The following is a 20,339-nucleotide window of genomic DNA, read 5'->3' on the forward strand; positions in this document are numbered from 1 at the left end:
TCCCATTTTGTTGCATTACAACCTGTAATTTAAATGAATTTTTATTTGGATTTCATGTAATGGACATACACAAAATAGTCCAAATTGGTCAAGTGAAAAAAGAAAAGAAAATATCACTTGTTTCAAAAGAATTCAACAAAAAATATAGAAAAGTGGTGTGTGCATATGTATTCACACCTTTGCTATGAAGCCCCAAAATAATATCTGGTGCAACCAATTACCTTCAGAAGTCACATAATTATTTAATAAAGTCCACCTGTGTGCAATCTAGGTGTCACATGACTAGTCACGTGATCTCTATACATACACACCTGTTCTGAAAGGCCCCAGAGTCTGCAACACCACCAAGCGGCACCATGAAGACCAAGGAGCTCTCCGAACAGGTCAGGGACAAAGTTGTGGAGAAGTACAGATCAGGGTTGGGTTATAAAAAAAAATCTTAAACTTTGAACATCCTACAGAGCACCATTAAATCCATTATAAACAAATGGAAAGAATATGGTACCACAACAAATCTGCCAAAACTCACAGACCAGGTAAGGAGGGCATTAATCTGAGAGGCAACAAAGAGACCAAAGATTACCCTGAAGGAGCTGCAGAGCTCCACAGTGGAGATTGGAGTATCTGTCCATAGGACCACTTTAAGCCGTACACTCCACAGAGCTGGGATTTACAGAAGAGTGGCCAAAAAAAGCCATTGCTTAAAGAAAGAAATCATCACACATTTGGTGTTCAAAAAGGCATGTGATGAGATTAAAATGTAGGTTTTTACCATCAAGGAAAATGCTGTCTGGCGCAAACACAACACCTCTCATCACCCAGAGAACATCAAATCAAATCAAATGTATTTATATAGCCCTTCGTACATCAGCTGATATCTCAAAGTGCTGTACAGAAACCCAGCCTAAAACCCCAAACAGCAAGCAATGCAGGTGTAGAAGCACGGTGGCTAGGAAAAACTCCCTAGAAAGGCCAAAACCTAGGAAGAAACCTAGAGAGGAACCAGGCTATGTGGGGTGGCCAGTCCTCTTCTGGCTGTGCCGGGTGGAGATTATAACAGAACATGGCCAAGATGTTCAAATGTTCATAAATGACCAGCATGGTCGAATAATAGTAAGGCAGAACAGTTGAAACTGGAGCAGCAGCATGGCCAGGTGGACTGGGGACAGCAAGGAGTCATCATGTCAGGTCGTCCTGGGGCACGGTCCTTGGGCTCAGGTCCTCCGAGAGAGAAAGAAAGAGAGAATTAGAGAGCATATGTGGGTGGGGGTGGCCAGTCCTCTTCTGGCTGTGCCGGGTGGAGATTATAACAGAACATGGCCAAGATGTTCAAATGTTCATAAATGACCAGCATGGTCGAATAATAGTAAGGCAGAACAGTTGAAACTGGAGCAGCAGCATGGCCAGGTGGACTGGGGACAGCAAGGAGTCATCATGTCAGGTCGTCCTGGGGCATGGTCCTAGGGCTCAGGTCAGCCCCATCACACTGTGGGGATGTTTTTCCATTGGCAGGGACTGGGAAACTGGTCAGAATTTAAGGAATGATGGATGGCGCTAAATAGTGGGAAATTCTTGAGGGATACCTGTTTCAGTCTTCCAGAGATTTGAGACTAACATAGGTTCACCTTCCAGCAGGACAAGGACCTTAAGCATACTGCTAAAGCAACACTTGAGTGGTTTAAGGGGAAACATTTAAATGCCTCGGCATGGCCTAGTCACAGCCCAGACCTCAATCCAATTGAGAATCTGTGGTATGACTTAAAAATTGCTGTACACCAGCAGAACCCCATCCAACTTGAAGGAGCTGGAGCAGTTTTTCCATGAAGAATAGGCAAAAAGCCCAGTGGCTAGGTGTGCCAAGCTTATAGGGAGGGGGGATTAGTTATGTAACCTCAAGTTTCCTGTTTTGTCTTATTTCTTGTTTGTTTCACAAATATGTTGCATCTTCAAAGTGGTAGGCACACAACCTTTTGGGGATACCTGTACTTTACTATTTATATTGACAACTTTTTATTTTACTACAGATATTCCGAAGAAAAAAAACGCTTTACTCCCATACATGTTCCCTGACACCCAAAAGTACTCGTTACATTTCGAGAGCTTAACAGGACAGAAAATGTTCCAATTCACAGACTTCTCAAGAGAACTCGCGGTCATCACAACTGTCTCTGATTTTCCAGGCTTACTAAACACAAATGCTTTGTTTGTAAATTATGTCAGTGTGCCCCTGGCTATCCATAAATAAAAATAGTGCTGTCTGGTTGGCATAATACAAGGAATTTGAAAAGGTTTAGCATTTACTTTTGATACTTAAGTATATTAAAAATAAAATACTTACTCAAGTAGTATTTTACTGGGTGACTTACCTTAATACTCAAGTAAAAGTATCTTTACATTTAATCAAGTATGACAATTGTGTACTTTTCCCACCACTGGATATAGAAATAGATCAGATTGGTCGAGGTTACTGTTGAGACTCTAAAAGACAGTTTACCTTCCCACTGTGCTATTGTACGGGATTTGGCGCTGCGCTTTGAAGTGGATTTCATGACAGTCACAGTACAGTGCAGGTGGAGATGCTGTGGAACAGAGTACGGATTATATAAATCACTATTCACTACCGTTGTGGAAACATTTGTTTACCATAACATCATATAGCCTAACCGTGGCAGTGATTCGGGGGGACAGGAAAGCATCCACAGTAAAACGCAGGACATTTGACTCTCGGGAGAAGAACAGAGACTGACTGCCTTTCCGACTGCTGTCCACCATACATCTAAAACACATACACGCGGATATACCCACCACTAGAATAGATATAAATGCTATAGCTACATCAGTGTGTGAGAACGTAAGTGTTTGATTACCCAAAGTTGCGAATGACTTCATGGCGGGGTGTGGTATGTGGGTCCTTGGATGTTGTAACAAAGCAGGAATCAACAAACACACCCATCTCTGGGGATAAAAGCTGCGTAGGCTTTGAAGTACATTGGCTCCCCAAGCATGTAGCTCTCTTCTGACGACAATTGTTCCCATCTCTCTAGATGTTGAGAAAAAGATGTCCCCCTCATTCTCTGCACCTTAAATCAACTTACCAACTCTTGTAATGGGACATGTTTACTTACCATTGCATGCAGTGAGCCTAAAGATGCGTTTGCCATTCATACTCTTCAAGAGAGTGCGGTCATGCACCTCGGGTACATAACCAACTTTGTAGGAGTAGTGGAAACTTAAGGAAATAGATGGTAAACGGCAAAAAAACACATTCACACAGTAGTAAGACTGAAGTAGAAATGTCTACTGTAGGCTAGTATATTGGGCACTATACCGGTTACATATGCACTGAATGGGGAGGTTGAGAGGTATGGCTCTTATCATTGGCCCTTGTGGTTCTGGAGAAAGGTGAAGTGAGCTGGAGTACACCAGCTGGCCATTCATGGTCTGGAAGTCATTAACAGAATAAAGAGTACATATTTTAGGGTCAGTTTAAGAGTGTGCTCCAAATGGATAGTGAGGGCAAAATGTATCCCAACACATCTTACCGTTTGAGTACTGCCACAGTCATTCAAGTCATAATGGAAGTAAAAGAAAAGTGGGGTGCCCAGGAAGAGCATGGAGGCCAGACACCTAAACCTGAGCTGACCTCTGTTGATGCGCACGGAGATCTGGTTGTTGCACCACACCTCCACTCCACGCGGATTACGCACGGGAGAGAAGTGGTTGCGCTCTGGACTATTTTGTGGCGGAAGCAAGAGGTTGGTCAAGATACTGGGGAAACGTATTTTCCTGACGACTGGTCTGAACAAGTCCCAATCGACGACGGGAACCGCAGAGTGCTGGAACATGGGAAGGAAGTAGTATGGTGGTTCTGACCGAGGGTACCGGTGGCATCGTCTTCCCCTATCCGAGGCCCGATCACCCCACGCACTGGTACATTGCCCAGGAGGTGCCGCTCCGCAAATTGGTAGTCTTGATGCTCTTGACCCTCCCATCTGTCAACGTTAAAATCAGCTTCCGCTAGTACTTGTGTGAATGGAAAGCCAGAAAAATCCATACAAATAGACAAAACATCCACGCAACTTGTGCCATGTTCAACGTGACCAAAGCCGCAGAAGAAAAAAATCCGTGTCCAGAGCGCCACGTGGACACACTATTGTTAGCAAACTAGTGACCATTCAAAGATTAATGTTGTAGACGCTTGATAATTGCGCTCAACTGGTTTTGGCGCAACAATTACGCACTTGGCACACACGGCGACGTTCGTTGCATGTAGGCTACTGGGCGTAGGTGATCAATTAATGATTCACTTCATATTTGCAATGATATATGAAAACGTATTATGCATAGCCTACAATGTTGTTACAATGTATGTAATTCACTTATCTTTCCACCAGATGCCAGTATAAAAACTGTGCTCTCAATTTTACTCAGTGACTTGTGTGAATACAACACTTAGCCTTCACCTGTTATATTCATATTCAATAACTCTCAACTAGGAAGAGCGCAAATGTGTTGGTGAACATGAGTCAAACGGTCCTAAATTGGTTCTAATTGCATGTCGTTTTATGGTATAGGTGACCCCACAGACAACCTTTTGAACTAAACAGCATTTACCATTGACAATGGAATAGATAAACGGAGGATTGTGCTAATGTAAGCTGCGACCAAAGATACAGCTAGGGGCATAGAGTAGGCCTTCAGGGTAACAATAACCTGTCTTTAACACTTCCAGTAGCACGTGTTCATCAATCGTCACCTCTAGGAAGACACTTGTTCAAATACAGTGGAGACACGGTGTTCTCAGTGTACCCATTTGATTGTAAACCACTAATCAATGTATTTAGCTATAATGCTATGTTTACACTTACACTTTACTCAGAGCTGCCTGCTACTGTATATTGGCAACAATAAAATATTGTCACAAGAGTGCAAGACTATCCAATTGAAGAGACTGATTCCTAATAAGTTAATTAGTAGCAACACCAACTTTGTGGTTCTTCATAGACATCATCCCCACCACACCCAACCAACACCAGTTACTCAAGTACAAAAAAAGAATGAAATAACTTGAGGTCAAACGCAAATCTCAGATTTATTATGCCATGTCAGTGATCACTTAGCTTGCCACATCAACAGGTTGTCTTTGTGGTAGGCCTGCTACTGTATGCACATTGCTCAGATGAGGGTCTGTCGACTGAAAGCTGAAAAAAGCAGAAAGCTGTGATTTGCATTTGACCTTTGTGTGCAAAAGTATACTCTTTATTCTTATATATCCAACTTTATTCTTACCCAGTTTCCCCCATTCAGGCCCCCGCCCAGTGGCTGACTTAAACTAAGTCAGTGTTTTAATACCACCTTTAACTGTTACATTTAGTCAATGCCCAACTTTCACCAGCAGGAAGAAGGCAACCAAACAAAAAACAGAAGAAAACAGGTTCATCTTTACCTTTTCTTTTTCTTGTTAAATAGTAATAAATACATGAGATGCAGTGGTTTATTTTTTCAATTTTTTCTGAAGCAGGAGGGTTAAAAAGTTTCATTTTTATTTATTTATCTGTCTGTCTGTTTTCTTTAGCAGCAATCCGAACATGGTTGAAAGTGTAGATAGCAGCCGAGAGAGAAGTAGTTCACTTTTTTGACTTGATGGCAAACAGCACTCACAGAGTGTCGTGAAGGAGGGAGGGAAGGGGAGAACAAAAGACAGGAGAAAGAAAAGAGGCCAGAGAAGTCAGTCACTGGGGCTGTAGGGGTAAGGAGGGCATGAAAGTGTCCCCTCATAAGTATGTACTCCTCCCTCCTGCTATATATTGCTCCCCTCCCCCCTCCCTTCCAACAGAAAAATGGGGCAGAGGAGAAGAGAGCGAGACAGAGAGAGCGAGCAAGATTTGGCTTAGCATATCCAGTTACTCCAACCCAAAATGTGTTACATTTCTGTAGTTTATGGTCCAAAACAAAATTGAGTAAGAAAAGACAGAGAGAAAGACAGAGAAAGAGGGTGAAAGAGTCTGGTTAGATGTTGAAGTAGAAGGCAGACTAATTTCTTTTTTTTTTTTAAACAACAGGGAAGCATTTTGGTTTTCCTTGTGGCAAAATGTTTTGTTGTTTTTCATTGTTGAATCACTTCCTCCTTTTGTGTAGAAGTTCTGTTCCCCTCTCCTCTTGAAAGCGTCTCACTTCGTCAAATGTTTCAGCCTCCTCATCGTATAGTTTCTCACTGTGTGGTGACTACGGTTTTTGTCATTTGCTTCATTTCATTTCTATGATCTGTTTCGTAGTTTCAGATATATAAGCCAGTGTCAAGCGAGAGAAGAAAATAAATGTAACAAAAGTGTGTGTGTTTCTGGGGGTGAGATATACTGAACTGAAAAACAAACTAAAAACACCCTAGTTTGTTTGTTTCTCTGTGTATGCACAAGTGTTTACTGTCCATTAGCTGGAAAAAAAAAACCTGTATAAATTAAAATGAATAAATAAACCACCTCTCAATTTAGCGCTCTTTCGATCTCCCCGCTTACCCTCCTCCTCATGTAGTGATGTTTAATAAATAAAACATGTACAATTAAACCTATACTTCAGAAAAACTAAACAAAAACAAAGAAAATAAAAAGATTGAAAAAAATAGCATAAGGGTACTCTCTCGTGCCTCCCTCTTCTTAACCAACAATTACCACTTTTCAAACCATTCATTTACCTTTGCGGTCTTCATTACCAGTGGCTTTGCAACCCTAGTTCTGCAGTCTTGTGTGTAAAATCGTTATGGCATTCTGTTTAAATCTTCAATATACAGTGCCTTGCAAAAGTATTCATCCCCCTTGGCATTTTTCCCATTTTGTTGCATTACAACCTGTAATTTAAATGAATTTTTATTTGGATTTCATGTAATGGACATACACAAAATAGTCCAAATTGGTCAAGTGAAAAAAGAAAAGAAAATATCACTTGTTTCAAAAGAATTCAACAAAAAATATAGAAAAGTGGTGTGTGCATATGTATTCACACCTTTGCTATGAAGCCCCAAAATAATATCTGGTGCAACCAATTACCTTCAGAAGTCACATAATTATTTAATAAAGTCCACCTGTGTGCAATCTAGGTGTCACATGACTAGTCACGTGATCTCTATACATACACACCTGTTCTGAAAGGCCCCAGAGTCTGCAACACCACCAAGCGGCACCATGAAGACCAAGGAGCTCTCCGAACAGGTCAGGGACAAAGTTGTGGAGAAGTACAGATCAGGGTTGGGTTATAAAAAAAAAAATCTTAAACTTTGAACATCCTACAGAGCACCATTAAATCCATTATAAACAAATGGAAAGAATATGGTACCACAACAAATCTGCCAAAACTCACAGACCAGGTAAGGAGGGCATTAATCTGAGAGGCAACAAAGAGACCAAAGATTACCCTGAAGGAGCTGCAGAGCTCCACAGTGGAGATTGGAGTATCTGTCCATAGGACCACTTTAAGCCGTACACTCCACAGAGCTGGGATTTACAGAAGAGTGGCCAAAAAAAAGCCATTGCTTAAAGAAAAAAATCATCACACATTTGGTGTTCACAAAAAGGCATGTGATGAGATTAAAATGTAGGTTTTTACCATCAAGGAAAATGCTGTCTGGCGCAAACACAACACCTCTCATCACCCAGAGAACATCAAATCAAATCAAATGTATTTATATAGCCCTTCGTACATCAGCTGATATCTCAAAGTGCTGTACAGAAACCCAGCCTAAAACCCCAAACAGCAAGCAATGCAGGTGTAGAAGCACGGTGGCTAGGAAAAACTCCCTAGAAAGGCCAAAACCTAGGAAGAAACCTAGAGAGGAACCAGGCTATGTGGGGTGGCCAGTCCTCTTCTGGCTGTGCCGGGTGGAGATTATAACAGAACATGGCCAAGATGTTCAAATGTTCATAAATGACCAGCATGGTCGAATAATAGTAAGGCAGAACAGTTGAAACTGGAGCAGCAGCATGGCCAGGTGGACTGGGGACAGCAAGGAGTCATCATGTCAGGTCGTCCTGGGGCACGGTCCTTGGGCTCAGGTCCTCCGAGAGAGAAAGAAAGAGAGAATTAGAGAGAGCATATGTGGGGGTGGCCAGTCCTCTTCTGGCTGTGCCGGGTGGAGATTATAACAGAACATGGCCAAGATGTTCAAATGTTCATAAATGACCAGCATGGTCGAATAATAGTAAGGCAGAACAGTTGAAACTGGAGCAGCAGCATGGCCAGGTGGACTGGGGACAGCAAGGAGTCATCATGTCAGGTAGTCCTGGGGCATGGTCCTAGGGCTCAGGTCAGCCCCATCACACTGTGGGGATGTTTTTCCATTGGCAGGGACTGGGAAACTGGTCAGAATTTAAGGAATGATGGATGGCGCTAAATAGTGGGAAATTCTTGAGGGATACCTGTTTCAGTCTTCCAGAGATTTGAGACTAACATAGGTTCACCTTCCAGCAGGACAAGGACCTTAAGCATACTGCTAAAGCAACACTTGAGTGGTTTAAGGGGAAACATTTAAATGCCTCGGCATGGCCTAGTCACAGCCCAGACCTCAATCCAATTGAGAATCTGTGGTATGACTTAAAAATTGCTGTACACCAGCAGAACCCCATCCAACTTGAAGGAGCTGGAGCAGTTTTTCCATGAAGAATAGGCAAAAAGCCCAGTGGCTAGGTGTGCCAAGCTTATAGGGAGGGGGGGGGGATTAGTTATGTAACCTCAAGTTTCCTGTTTTGTCTTATTTCTTGTTTGTTTCACAAATATGTTGCATCTTCAAAGTGGTAGGCACACAACCTTTTGGGGATACCTGTACTTTACTATTTATATTGACAACTTTTTATTTTACTACAGATATTCCGAAGAAAAAAAAACGCTTTACTCCCATACATGTTCCCTGACACCCAAAAGTACTCGTTACATTTCGAGAGCTTAACAGGACAGAAAATGTTCCAATTCACAGACTTCTCAAGAGAACTCGCGGTCATCACAACTGTCTCTGATTTTCCAGGCTTACTAAACACAAATGCTTTGTTTGTAAATTATGTCAGTGTGCCCCTGGCTATCCATAAATAAAAATAGTGCTGTCTGGTTGGCATAATACAAGGAATTTGAAAAGGTTTAGCATTTACTTTTGATACTTAAGTATATTAAAAATAAAATACTTACTCAAGTAGTATTTTACTGGGTGACTTACCTTAATACTCAAGTAAAAGTATCTTTACATTTAATCAAGTATGACAATTGTGTACTTTTCCCACCACTGGATATAGAAATAGATCAGATTGGTCGAGGTTACTGTTGAGACTCTAAAAAGACAGTTTACCTTCCCACTGTGCTATTGTACGGGATTTGGCGCTGCGCTTTGAAGTGGATTTCATGACAGTCACAGTACAGTGCAGGTGGAGATGCTGTGGAACAGAGTACGGATTATATAAATCACTATTCACTACCGTTGTGGAAACATTTGTTTACCATAACATCATATAGCCTAACCGTGGCAGTGATTCGGGGGGACAGGAAAGCATCCACAGTAAAACGCAGGACATTTGACTCTCGGGAGAAGAACAGAGACTGACTGCCTTTCCGACTGCTGTCCACCATACATCTAAAACACATACACGCGGATATACCCACCACTAGAATAGATATAAATGCTATAGCTACATCAGTGTGTGAGAACGTAAGTGTTTGATTACCCAAAGTTGCGAATGACTTCATGGCGGGGTGTGGTATGTGGGTCCTTGGATGTTGTAACAAAGCAGGAATCAACAAACACACCCATCTCTGGGGATAAAAGCTGCGTAGGCTTTGAAGTACATTGGCTCCCCAAGCATGTAGCTCTCTTCTGACGACAATTGTTCCCATCTCTCTAGATGTTGAGAAAAAGATGTCCCCCTCATTCTCTGCACCTTAAATCAACTTACCAACTCTTGTAATGGGACATGTTTACTTACCATTGCATGCAGTGAGCCTAAAGATGCGTTTGCCATTCATACTCTTCAAGAGAGTGCGGTCATGCACCTCGGGTACATAACCAACTTTGTAGGAGTAGTGGAAACTTAAGGAAATAGATGGTAAACGGCAAAAACACATTCACACAGTAGTAAGACTGAAGTAGAAATGTCTACTGTAGGCTAGTATATTGGGCACTATACCGGTTACATATGCACTGAATGGGGAGGTTGAGAGGTATGGCTCTTATCATTGGCCCTTGTGGTTCTGGAGAAAGGTGAAGTGAGCTGGAGTACACCAGCTGGCCATTCATGGTCTGGAAGTCATTAACAGAATAAAGAGTACATATTTTAGGGTCAGTTTAAGAGTGTGCTCCAAATGGATAGTGAGGGCAAAATGTATCCCAACACATCTTACCGTTTGAGTACTGCCACAGTCATTCAAGTCATAATGGAAGTAAAAGAAAAGTGGGGTGCCCAGGAAGAGCATGGAGGCCAGACACCTAAACCTGAGCTGACCTCTGTTGATGCGCACGGAGATCTGGTTGTACCCGCGGATTACGCACGGGAGAGAAGTGGTTGCGCTCTGGACTATTTTGTGGCGGAAGCAAGAGGTTGGTCAAGATACTGGGGAAACGTATTTTCCTGACGACTGGTCTGAACAAGTCCCAATCGACGACGGGAACCGCAGAGTGCTGGAACATGGGAAGGAAGTAGTATGGTGGTTCTGACCGAGGGTACCGGTGGCATCGTCTTCCCTATCCGAGGCCCGATCACCCCACGCACTGGTACATTGCCCAGGAGGTGCTGCTCCGCAAATTGGTAGTCTTGATGCTCTTGACCCTCCCATCTGTCAACGTTAAAATCAGCTTCCGCTAGTACTTGTGTGAATGGAAAGCCAGAAAAAATCCATACAAATAGACAAAACATCCACGCAACTTGTGCCATGTTCAACGTGACCAAAGCCGCAGAAGAAAAAAATCCGTGTCCAGAGCGCCACGTGGACACACTATTTTTAGCAAACTAGTGACCATTCAAAGATTAATGTTGTAGACGCTTGATAATTGCGCTCAACTGGTTTTGGCGCAACAATTACGCACTTGGCACACACGGCGACGTTCGTTGCATGTAGGCTACTGGGCGTAGGTGATCAATTAATGATTCACTTCATATTTGCAATGATATATGAAAACGTATTATGCATAGCCTACAATGTTGTTACAATGTATGTAATTCACTTATCTTTCCACCAGATGCCAGTATAAAAACTGTGCTCTCAATTTTACTCAGTGACTTGTGTGAATACAACACTTAGCCTTCACCTGTTATATTCATATTCAATAACTCTCAACTAGGAAGAGCGCAAATGTGTTGGTGAACATGAGTCAAACGGTCCTAAATTGGTTCTAATTGCATGTCGTTTTATGGTATAGGTGACCCCACAGACAACCTTTTGAACTAAACAGCATTTACCATTGACAATGGAATAGATAAACGGAGGATTGTGCTAATGTAAGCTGCGACCAAAGATACAGCTAGGGGCATAGAGTAGGCCTTCAGGGTAACAATAACCTGTCTTTAACACTTCCAGTAGCACGTGTTCATCAATCGTCACCTCTAGGAAGACACTTGTTCAAATACAGTGGAGACACGGTGTTCTCAGTGTACCCATTTGATTGTAAACCACTAATCAATGTATTTAGCTATAATGCTATGTTTACACTTACACTTTACTCAGAGCTGCCTGCTACTGTATATTGGCAACAATAAAATATTGTCACAAGAGTGCAAGACTATCCAATTGACGAGCCTGATTCCTAATAAGTTAATTAGTAGCAACACCAACTTTGTGGTTCTTCATAGACATCATCCCCACCACACCCAACCAACACCAGTTACTCAAGTACAAAAAAAAGAATGAAATAACTTGAGGTCAAACGCAAATCTCAGATTTATTATGCCATGTCAGTGATCACTTAGCTTGCCACATCAACAGGTTGTCTTTGTGGTAGGCCTGCTACTGTATGCACATTGCTCAGATGAGGGTCTGTCGACTGAAAGCTGAAAAAAGCAGAAAGCTGTGATTTGCATTTGACCTTTGTGTGCAAAAGTATACTCTTTATTCTTATATATCCAACTTTATTCTTACCCAGTTTCCCCCATTCAGGCCCCGCCCAGTGGCTGACTTAAACTAAGTCAGTGTTTTAATACCACCTTTAACTGTTACATTTAGTCAATGCCCAACTTTCACCAGCAGGAAGAAGGCAACCAAACAAAAAACAGAAGAAAACAGGTTCATCTTTACCTTTTCTTTTTCTTGTTAAATAGTAATAAATACATGAGATGCAGTGGTTTATTTTTTCAATTTTTTCTGAAGCAGGAGGGTTAAAAAGTTTCATTTTTATTTATTTATCTGTCTGTCTGTTTTCTTTAGCAGCAATCCGAACATGGTTGAAAGTGTAGATAGCAGCCGAGAGAGAAGTAGTTCACTTTTTTTTTGACTTGATGGCAAACAGCACTCACAGAGTGTCGTGAAGGAGGGAGGGAAGGGGAGAACAAAAGACAGGAGAAAGAAAAGAGGCCAGAGAAGTCAGTCACTGGGGCTGTAGGGGTAAGGAGGGCATGAAAGTGTCCCCTCATAAGTATGTACTCCTCCCTCCTGCTATATATTGCTCCCCTCCCCCCTCCCTTCCAACAGAAAAATGGGGCAGAGGAGAAGAGAGCGAGACAGAGAGAGCGAGCAAGATTTGGCTTAGCATATCCAGTTACTCCAACCCAAAATGTGTTACATTTCTGTAGTTTATGGTCCAAAACAAAATTGAGTAAGAAAAGACAGAGAGAAAGACAGAGAAAGAGGGTGAAAGAGTCTGGTTAGATGTTGAAGTAGAAGGCAGACTAATTTCTTTTTTTTAAACAACAGGGAAGCATTTTGGTTTTCCTTGTGGCAAAATGTTTTGTTGTTTTTCATTGTTGAATCACTTCCTCCTTTTGTGTAGAAGTTCTGTTCCCCCTCTCCTCTTGAAAGCGTCTCACTTCGTCAAATGTTTCAGCCTCCTCATCGTATAGTTTCTCACTGTGTGGTGACTACGGTTTTTGTCATTTGCTTCATTTCATTTCTATGATCTGTTTCGTAGTTTCAGATATATAAGCCAGTGTCAAGCGAGAGAAGAAAATAAATGTAACAAAAGTGTGTGTGTTTCGGGGGTGAGATATACTGAACTGAAAAACAAACTAAAAACACCCTAGTTTGTTTGTTTCTCTGTGTATGCACAAGTGTTTACTGTCCATTAGCTGGAAAAAAAAACCTGTATAAATTAAAATGAATAAATAAACCACCTCTCAATTTAGCGCTCTTTCGATCTCCCCGCTTACCCTCCTCCTCATGTAGTGATGTTTAATAAATAAAACATGTACAATTAAACCTATACTTCAGAAAAACTAAACAAAAACAAAGAAAATAAAAAAGATTGAAAAAAATAGCATAAGGGTACTCTCTCGTGCCTCCCTCTTCTTAACCAACAATTACCACTTTTCAAACCATTCATTTACCTTTGCGGTCTTCATTCCAAAAAACAACCCAAACAACAAAAATCTCGCTGCAAACCTTTCCTTAAATCACATAAAATCAAATAATATAATAATAATAATAACAATAAAAACAAACTTATCTGAAACTTTCCATTCCAACTACTGAGCCCCGTTTCTTTCCTTCAACAAAAGAAAAACAAAGAAACTGAAAAAAGGATAAAAATGGTTTCAAAGCCTTCCCTCTCTTACTCTCACTCTCCCTCTCTTACTCTCACTCTCCCTCTCTTACTCTCACTCTCCCTCTCTCACTCTCCCTTGACCTTCTCCCATGCAAAACAAAACTCCTTTGATATTTCACAAGTTTGTCTCTGTAACTATATGTGTGGCCGTATTTGTTTCAAACTCAAGTGTGTACTGTGTATGTATGCGTGTTGAAATTGTAATGTTGTCATTGTTAAAATTGTATGGCTTTTGGAATTTGTTCAAGATTTATCAAGAGTTGGCCGTGTTCTGACCACCACCTCCTCCACTGCCGCACACACCCATCATGGTGGACTCCTCAGAGTCCGGCCTCCCCCCACCACCCCCTACTCCCCTGGGTGGGGGCCCCCCAGTGAGCATCCCGCCCCCGACCACGCTACCCTGGGGAGGGTTGTTATTGTTGTTACTTCCCGGGTAGCATGGGGGGATGTATCCAAGCCCGGAGGCAGCGACCAAGCTGTCCTGAGAGGCTGGGGGCTGAGCCAACTGTTGCTGAGAGCCGGCGGGGGGCGGCTGGGGGGCCATGACCGTCCTAGTCCGAAAGGCAGAGAGGCCCAGGTGGAGGTTGGAGGAGCCGTACTGGCTGGAGTCCAAGCTGGATGGGGGCGGCATGATGGAAGACTGACCCAGATGGTGGTGGTGTGTGAGGCTGAGCTCGATGCTGTCTGGCATCTGTGGGGAGGAGATAGGTATCAGGGGCTGGCCCTGTGAAGCCTGGCCCTGGGGCTGGTTCCCCTGCCCAGTCTGCCGCAGGCCCCGCCCATTGCCGTGGTGACTGCCGTAGATGGGGTGCGGGTGGTGTGGTTCCATCATGCCGCCGCCTCCCAGGAAGTGGCGCGAGTGCTGGGTGGCCGCCGGCTTGTGCAGCAGCAGCTGGGGGTATGGGGGGTCGCCGACGCTACTGCCGCTGTTGGACAGGGGACCCATGCCCCCCTCTCCCCCCGGCCAGAGGCGTAGCTGCTGCTGAGATGGAGCCTTGGCAGTGGGCAGGAAGAGAGGTCATCGTTAGAAACAGAGAACGCAGCATCTACAGTACATCATGTATAAAGGAAGAACATGTTGTTCCATGTGATGAGATCTGAGACATCAGAGTGAGGTCAGATTTAAACCTCTGCTCACCTGTGGACTCTGCATCTCATAGTCTGAGTGAGTAACTGCACTGTTGTAGTACCGGTTACTGTACCGGTAATTCCGGTTGTCATTGGAAGAACCGCTAGATCCACCTGGACAGAGGGAGTAGGGGAGGAGAGACGGAGTAGGGGAGGAGAGACGGAGTAGGGGAGGAGAGACGGAGTAGGGGAGGAGAGACGGAGTAGGGGAGGAGAGACGGAGTAGGGGAGGAGAGATGGAGTAGGGGAGGAGAGATGGAGTAGGGGAGGAGAGATGGAGTAGGGGAGGAGACGGAGTAGGGGAGGAGAGATGGAGTAGGGGAGGAGAGATGGAGTAGGGGAGGAGAGATGGAGTAGGGGAGGAGAAGGGGAAAAGACACTCGTCAATCAGAATACACAATAGTTGTGTTACGTCATTATACTGACAGTCCATCACTGCTGGGACCATAACCTGTTGCTGAGCTGCTGAACATGGTGTTGTAGCTAAGATGACTAGCTGTTGCCATGGTGAATGGGAGCTGTAGCTGTGGCAGAGGCCGCTGAGGCTGAGCTGTTGCTATGGTGACGGTGTGCTGCAGGCTGTAGGGACTGAGCTGCGGCTAAAGTGACTAGGAGCTTGTTTCTATGGAGACTGTGTAGCTGTTGCAGAGAGCGAGGGGCTGTAGGGGCTGGCTGAGATGTAACATTGAACCACCATCACTATGACGCAGTAGACTGCAGTGTTCCCCTGAAAACTATGTAGGTGGGAGGGATCTCCCAGACAAGATCCTTTACAGTACTGTACTAACCAACATGGCTTCAACGGACTTTGAATAGCTCTCAATCTAAGGAATCTTGGTGTTTTTCACAAACATAGGAGATAATTATCTGGGGGGAAACACTGCAGTAGGAATATGGGATCAAATAGGCTGCCAATGCTTAGTTTGCTCTATTGAGGTTTGACCTCTGCAGTGGTTTCTGCTAGATGTTTCCCCATGCAGTGGACTGTGACTTATGGTAAGGGTATACTGTATACTAACTGCTGTGTCCCGTACCGGAGCTGGAGACGGAGCTGGTGGTGGAGGTGGAGTGGCTGTGGTCCATGGCCGGGCTGGTGGAGGTGGAACTGCTGGTGTTGGTGCCCTCGTCCGTCGTCTTCTTGAAGAAGTTGTGCTGCAGCGCATAGAAGGGCGTGATGCGCGTTTTGGGGTCGTAGTCCAGCATGCGCAGGATCAGGTCCTTGAACTTCAGGTAATCGCAGGGAGCGTGCCCCTGCTCTCCGCCCCGCCTCCCGCCAGGACCCCCGGTCTCCACCCCCAGGATCTCATGGAGCCGCCGCGTCGCAGGAGGCTTGTACTCCTGAAGAGGGGGATAGAGGGAGTGAGGGAAGGGGGAGAACAGAGAATATGGATGTGGGGAGGTTCAGAGAAACACTTCGAGTTCTCATTTTCTTTGAGGCAGTTTTAGTGACTTTTAGTTATTATTATGGTTGAATTTCACACATGCAAGCATGCCTGTTGTTATGACGGTGAAATGGTTGATGGTCAGTAGAATGCATATTATGAATGGATAGACTTACTATTAGGTCTACATTATTCACATAACACCAAGCCAGTGATGAGAAGCTGGAATGAAGCTGGAATGTTGAAACCAACATGTATCCTTACATGGTCTCCAGTCTAAAGACCATCAGTTCCTAGTCCTACAACTAACAATAAGTTTTCTTATCCTGCACTATATCATTCACTTAAACCCTAATCATCTAGTGAAAATACATGCCAACACCCATAGGTGTAAACCCGTGTTCACACACCCACACAGGTGTGCCTGCCTCTGGGGTGAGATGGCTGATCCCCCACCATCTCCAATCCCTTTTGGACAAAGTTAATTAACCTCTGATCCAAACTTTTCTCCCCCTCTTTCTCTCACCTCCAACGTAAACCAGGCCTCTCCCTTTGTTCAACCTCCACCTTCCATCTGCCTCCGCTGCTCCTTCACCTCGTCCCTCTCTTATTAAGGGCTATGTAATGCTTCTGATACACACAATAATGGAACGATAAGGACCACCTTTTTAAACGATTAGGGAAAGTTTATGACGAGGGGTTTTACAGTTTAGATGATGATGACTGGAGAGGAAGATGCTGAGGACTCAGATCTCCTCCCTAAGAGTGGGAGTTTCGGTTGTAAAGGAGAAAAGGGGGAAAATACCGCTTCTGCACAAACTACTTTCCAAAATCAAGCTAACCCTCCTCCACCTCGGTTTTCTACCCATCTCTCTTTATCTACGGGTAAATGGTTAATACAAGTCGGAAGTTCGTAGAGATGTTACCTCTAACCTCTGACACTAGGGTCAAATTCTTTCCATCCCCCTAGTAGTTAAGTTTAGGTTTGGAGGCAAGGTAATCTGATCCAAGATTTATGGGGTGACAGGAGAACTTGAACCTACTGCGTTGTGAGTGACAGGAGAACTTGAACCTACTGCGTTGTGAGTGACAGGAGAACTTGAACCTACTGCGTTGTGAGTGACAGGAGAACTTGAACCTACTGCGTTGTGAGTGACAGGAGAACTTGAACCTACTGCGTTGTGAGTGACAGGAGAACTTGAACCTACTGCGTTGTGAGTGACAGGAGAACTTGAACCTACTGCGTTGTGAGACCTTGCGACAGGAGAACTTGAACCTACTGCGTTGTGAGTGACAGGAGAACTTGAACCTACTGCGTTGTGAGTGACAGGAGAACTTGAACCTACTGCGTTGTGAGTGACAGGAGAACTTGAACCTACTGCGTTGTGAGTGACAGGAGAACTTGAACCTACTGCGTTGAGTGACAGGAGAACTTGAACCTAGGAGTGACAGGAGAACTTGAACCTACTGCGTTGTGAGTGACAGGAGAACTTGAACCTACTGCGTTGTGAGTGACAGGAGAACTTGAACCTACTGCGTTGTGAGTGACAGGAGAACTTGAACCTACTGCGTTGTGAGTGACAGGAGAACTTGAACCTACTGCGTTGTGAGTGACAGGAGAACTTGAACCTACTGCGTTGTGAGTGACAGGAGAACTTGAACCTACTGCGTTGTGAGTGACAGGAGAACTTGAACCTACTGCGTTGTGAGTGACAGGAGAACTTGAACCTACTGCGTTGTGAGTGACAGAGAACTTGAAACTGACAGGAGAACTTGAACCTACTGCGTTGTGAGTGACAGGAGAACTTGAACCTACTGCGTTGTGAGTGACAGGAGAACTTGAACCTACTGCGTTGTGAGTGACAGGAGAACTTGAACCTACTGCGTTGTGAGTGACAGGAGAACTTGAACCTACTGCGTTGTGAGTGACAGGAGAACTTGAACCTACTGCGTTGTGAGTGACAGGAGAACTTGAACCTACTGCGTTGTGAGTGACAGGAGAGAACTTGAACCTACTGCGTTGTGAGTGACAGGAGAACTTGAACCTACTGCGTTGTGAGTGACAGGAGAACTTGAACCTACTGCGTTGTGAGTGACAGGAGAACTTGAACCTACTGCGTTGTGAGTGACAGGAGAACTTGAACCTACTGCGTTGTGAGTGACAGGAGAACTTGAACCTACTGCGTTGTGAGTGACAGGAGAACTTGAACCTACTGCGTTGTGAGTGACAGGAGAACTTGAACCTACTGCGTTGTGAGTGACAGGAGAACTTGAACCTACTGCGTTGTGAGTGACAGGAGAACTTGAACCTACTGCGTTGTGAGTGACAGGAGAACTTGAACCTACTGCGTTGTGAGTGACAGGAGAACTTGAACCTACTGGGTTGCGTTGTGGTGACAGGAGAACTTGAACCTACTGCGTTGTGAGTGACAGGAGAACTTGAACCTACTGCGTTGTGAGTGACAGGAGAACTTGAACCTACTGCGTTGTGAGTGACAGGAGAACTTGAACCTACTGCGTTGTGAGTGACAGGAGAACTTGAACCTACTGCGTTGTGAGTGACAGGAGAACTTGAACCTACTGCGTTGTGAGTGACAGGAGAACTTGAACCTACTGCGTTGTGAGTGACAGGAGAACTTGAACCTACTGCGTTGTGAGTGACAGGAGAACTTGAACCTACTGCGTTGTGAGTGACAGGAGAACTTGAACCTACTGCGTTGTGAGTGACAGGAGAACTTGAACCTACTGCGTTGTGAGTGACAGGAGAACTTGAACCTACTGCGTTGTGAGTGACAGGAGAACTTGAACCTGAACCTACTGCGTTGTGAGTGACAGGAGAACTTGAACCTACTGCGTTGTGAGTGACAGGAGAACTTGAACCTACTGCGTTGTGAGTGACAGGAGAACTTGAACCTACTGCGTTGTGAGTGACAGGAGAACTTGAACCTACTGCGTTGTGGAGTGACAGGAGAACTTGAACCTACTGCGTTGTGAGTGACAGGAGAACTTGAACCTACTGCGTTGTGAGTGACAGGAGAACTTGAACCTACTGCGTTGTGAGTGACAGGAGAACTTGAACCTACTGCGTTGGAGTGACAGGAGAACTTGAACCTACTGCGTTGTGAGTGACAGGAGAACTTGAACCTACTGCGTTGTGAGTGACAGGAGAACTTGAACCTACTGCGTTGTGGTGACAGGAGAACTTGAACCTACTGCGTTGTGAGTGACAGGAGAACTTGAACCTACTGCGTTGTGAGTGACAGGAGAACTTGAACCTACTGCGTTGTGAGTGACAGGAGAACTTGAACCTACTGCGTTGTGAGTGACAGGAGAACTTGAACCTACTGCGTTGTGAGTGACAGGAGAACTTGAACCTACTGCGTTGTGAGTGACAGGAGAACTTGAACCTACTGCGTTGTGAGTGACAGGAGAACTTGAACCTACTGCGTTGTGAGTGACAGGAGAACTTGAACCTACTGCGTTGTGAGTGACAGGAGAACTTGAACCTGACAGGAGAACTTGAACCTACTGCGTTGTGAGTGACAGGAGAACTTGAACCTACTGCGTTGTGAGTGACAGGAGAACTTGAACCTACTGCGTTGTGAGTGACAGGAGAACTTGAACCTACTGCGTTGTGAGTGACAGGAGAACTTGAACCTACTGCGTTTAGTGACAGGAGAACTTGAACCTACTGCGTTGTGAGTGACAGGAGAACTTGAACCTACTGCGTTGTGAGTGACAGGAGAACTTGAACCTACTGCGTTGTGAGTGACAGGAGAACTTGAACCTACTGCGTTGTGAGTGACAGGAGAACTTGAACCTACTGCGTTGTGAGTGACAGGAGAGATTGGTACTGGAGATGAGATGAGAAGATTAAGTAAGAGCAGACTTTTTACTCTACGGAGGCCGAGTGACAGGACCTTCTTTATGTCCTTGTTCTTCTTGACGGTCCACAGACCTCGGACCTGTCAAAGTACTTCCGTGCAGGGAGCCTGAACCAGCATGTGGTTGGGAGGACAGCACCTCCACTATCTTATTCACTGATCCACTGGAGAGAGAGAAACAACAGGAGCAGATTCATCTGACCCAGGTGGAGAGAGAAACAA

General features: G+C 44.5%; 1 protein-coding gene and 1 pseudogene across 3 annotated transcripts in view; both read right to left on the minus strand.

The window, feature by feature from the left end:
* Positions 1-1,074: 1,074 nt before the first annotated feature.
* On the minus strand, positions 1,075-4,881 carry LOC127914318 (uncharacterized). 2 transcript variants are annotated; one of them, XM_052489913.1, is made up of 5 exons: positions 3,543-4,035; positions 3,329-3,441; positions 3,126-3,229; positions 2,495-3,040; positions 1,075-1,221 (listed from the first exon to the last, which is right to left on the minus strand). In XM_052489913.1, the coding sequence occupies exons 1-4, from the start codon at positions 3,990-3,992 to the stop codon at positions 2,937-2,939; spliced, it is 771 nt and encodes a 256-aa protein (XP_052345873.1). In that variant the 5' UTR covers positions 3,993-4,035; the 3' UTR covers positions 1,075-1,221; positions 2,495-2,936. The 2 variants fall into 2 exon arrangements, with proteins under 2 accessions (XP_052345873.1, XP_052345872.1); XM_052489912.1 differs by lacking the exon at positions 3,126-3,229 and having other exon boundaries at positions 3,543-4,881.
* A 6,999-nt stretch (positions 4,882-11,880) lies between these two features.
* Positions 11,881-20,339, minus strand: part of LOC118377508 (dual specificity tyrosine-phosphorylation-regulated kinase 1B-like) — a 31,238-nt pseudogene continuing 22,779 nt past the window's right edge. Inside the window, exons 9-12 of the transcript XR_008088014.1 lie at positions 20,154-20,273; positions 15,871-16,189; positions 14,862-14,965; positions 11,881-14,717 (exon numbers count right to left, since the gene is read on the minus strand). The product of XR_008088014.1 is annotated as a dual specificity tyrosine-phosphorylation-regulated kinase 1B-like (transcript). The remainder of the gene's footprint in view (positions 14,718-14,861; positions 14,966-15,870; positions 16,190-20,153; positions 20,274-20,339) is intronic.

This window comes from Oncorhynchus keta, chromosome 31 (genome assembly GCF_023373465.1).
Source record: "Oncorhynchus keta strain PuntledgeMale-10-30-2019 chromosome 31, Oket_V2, whole genome shotgun sequence".
NCBI lineage: Eukaryota > Metazoa > Chordata > Actinopteri > Salmoniformes > Salmonidae > Oncorhynchus > Oncorhynchus keta.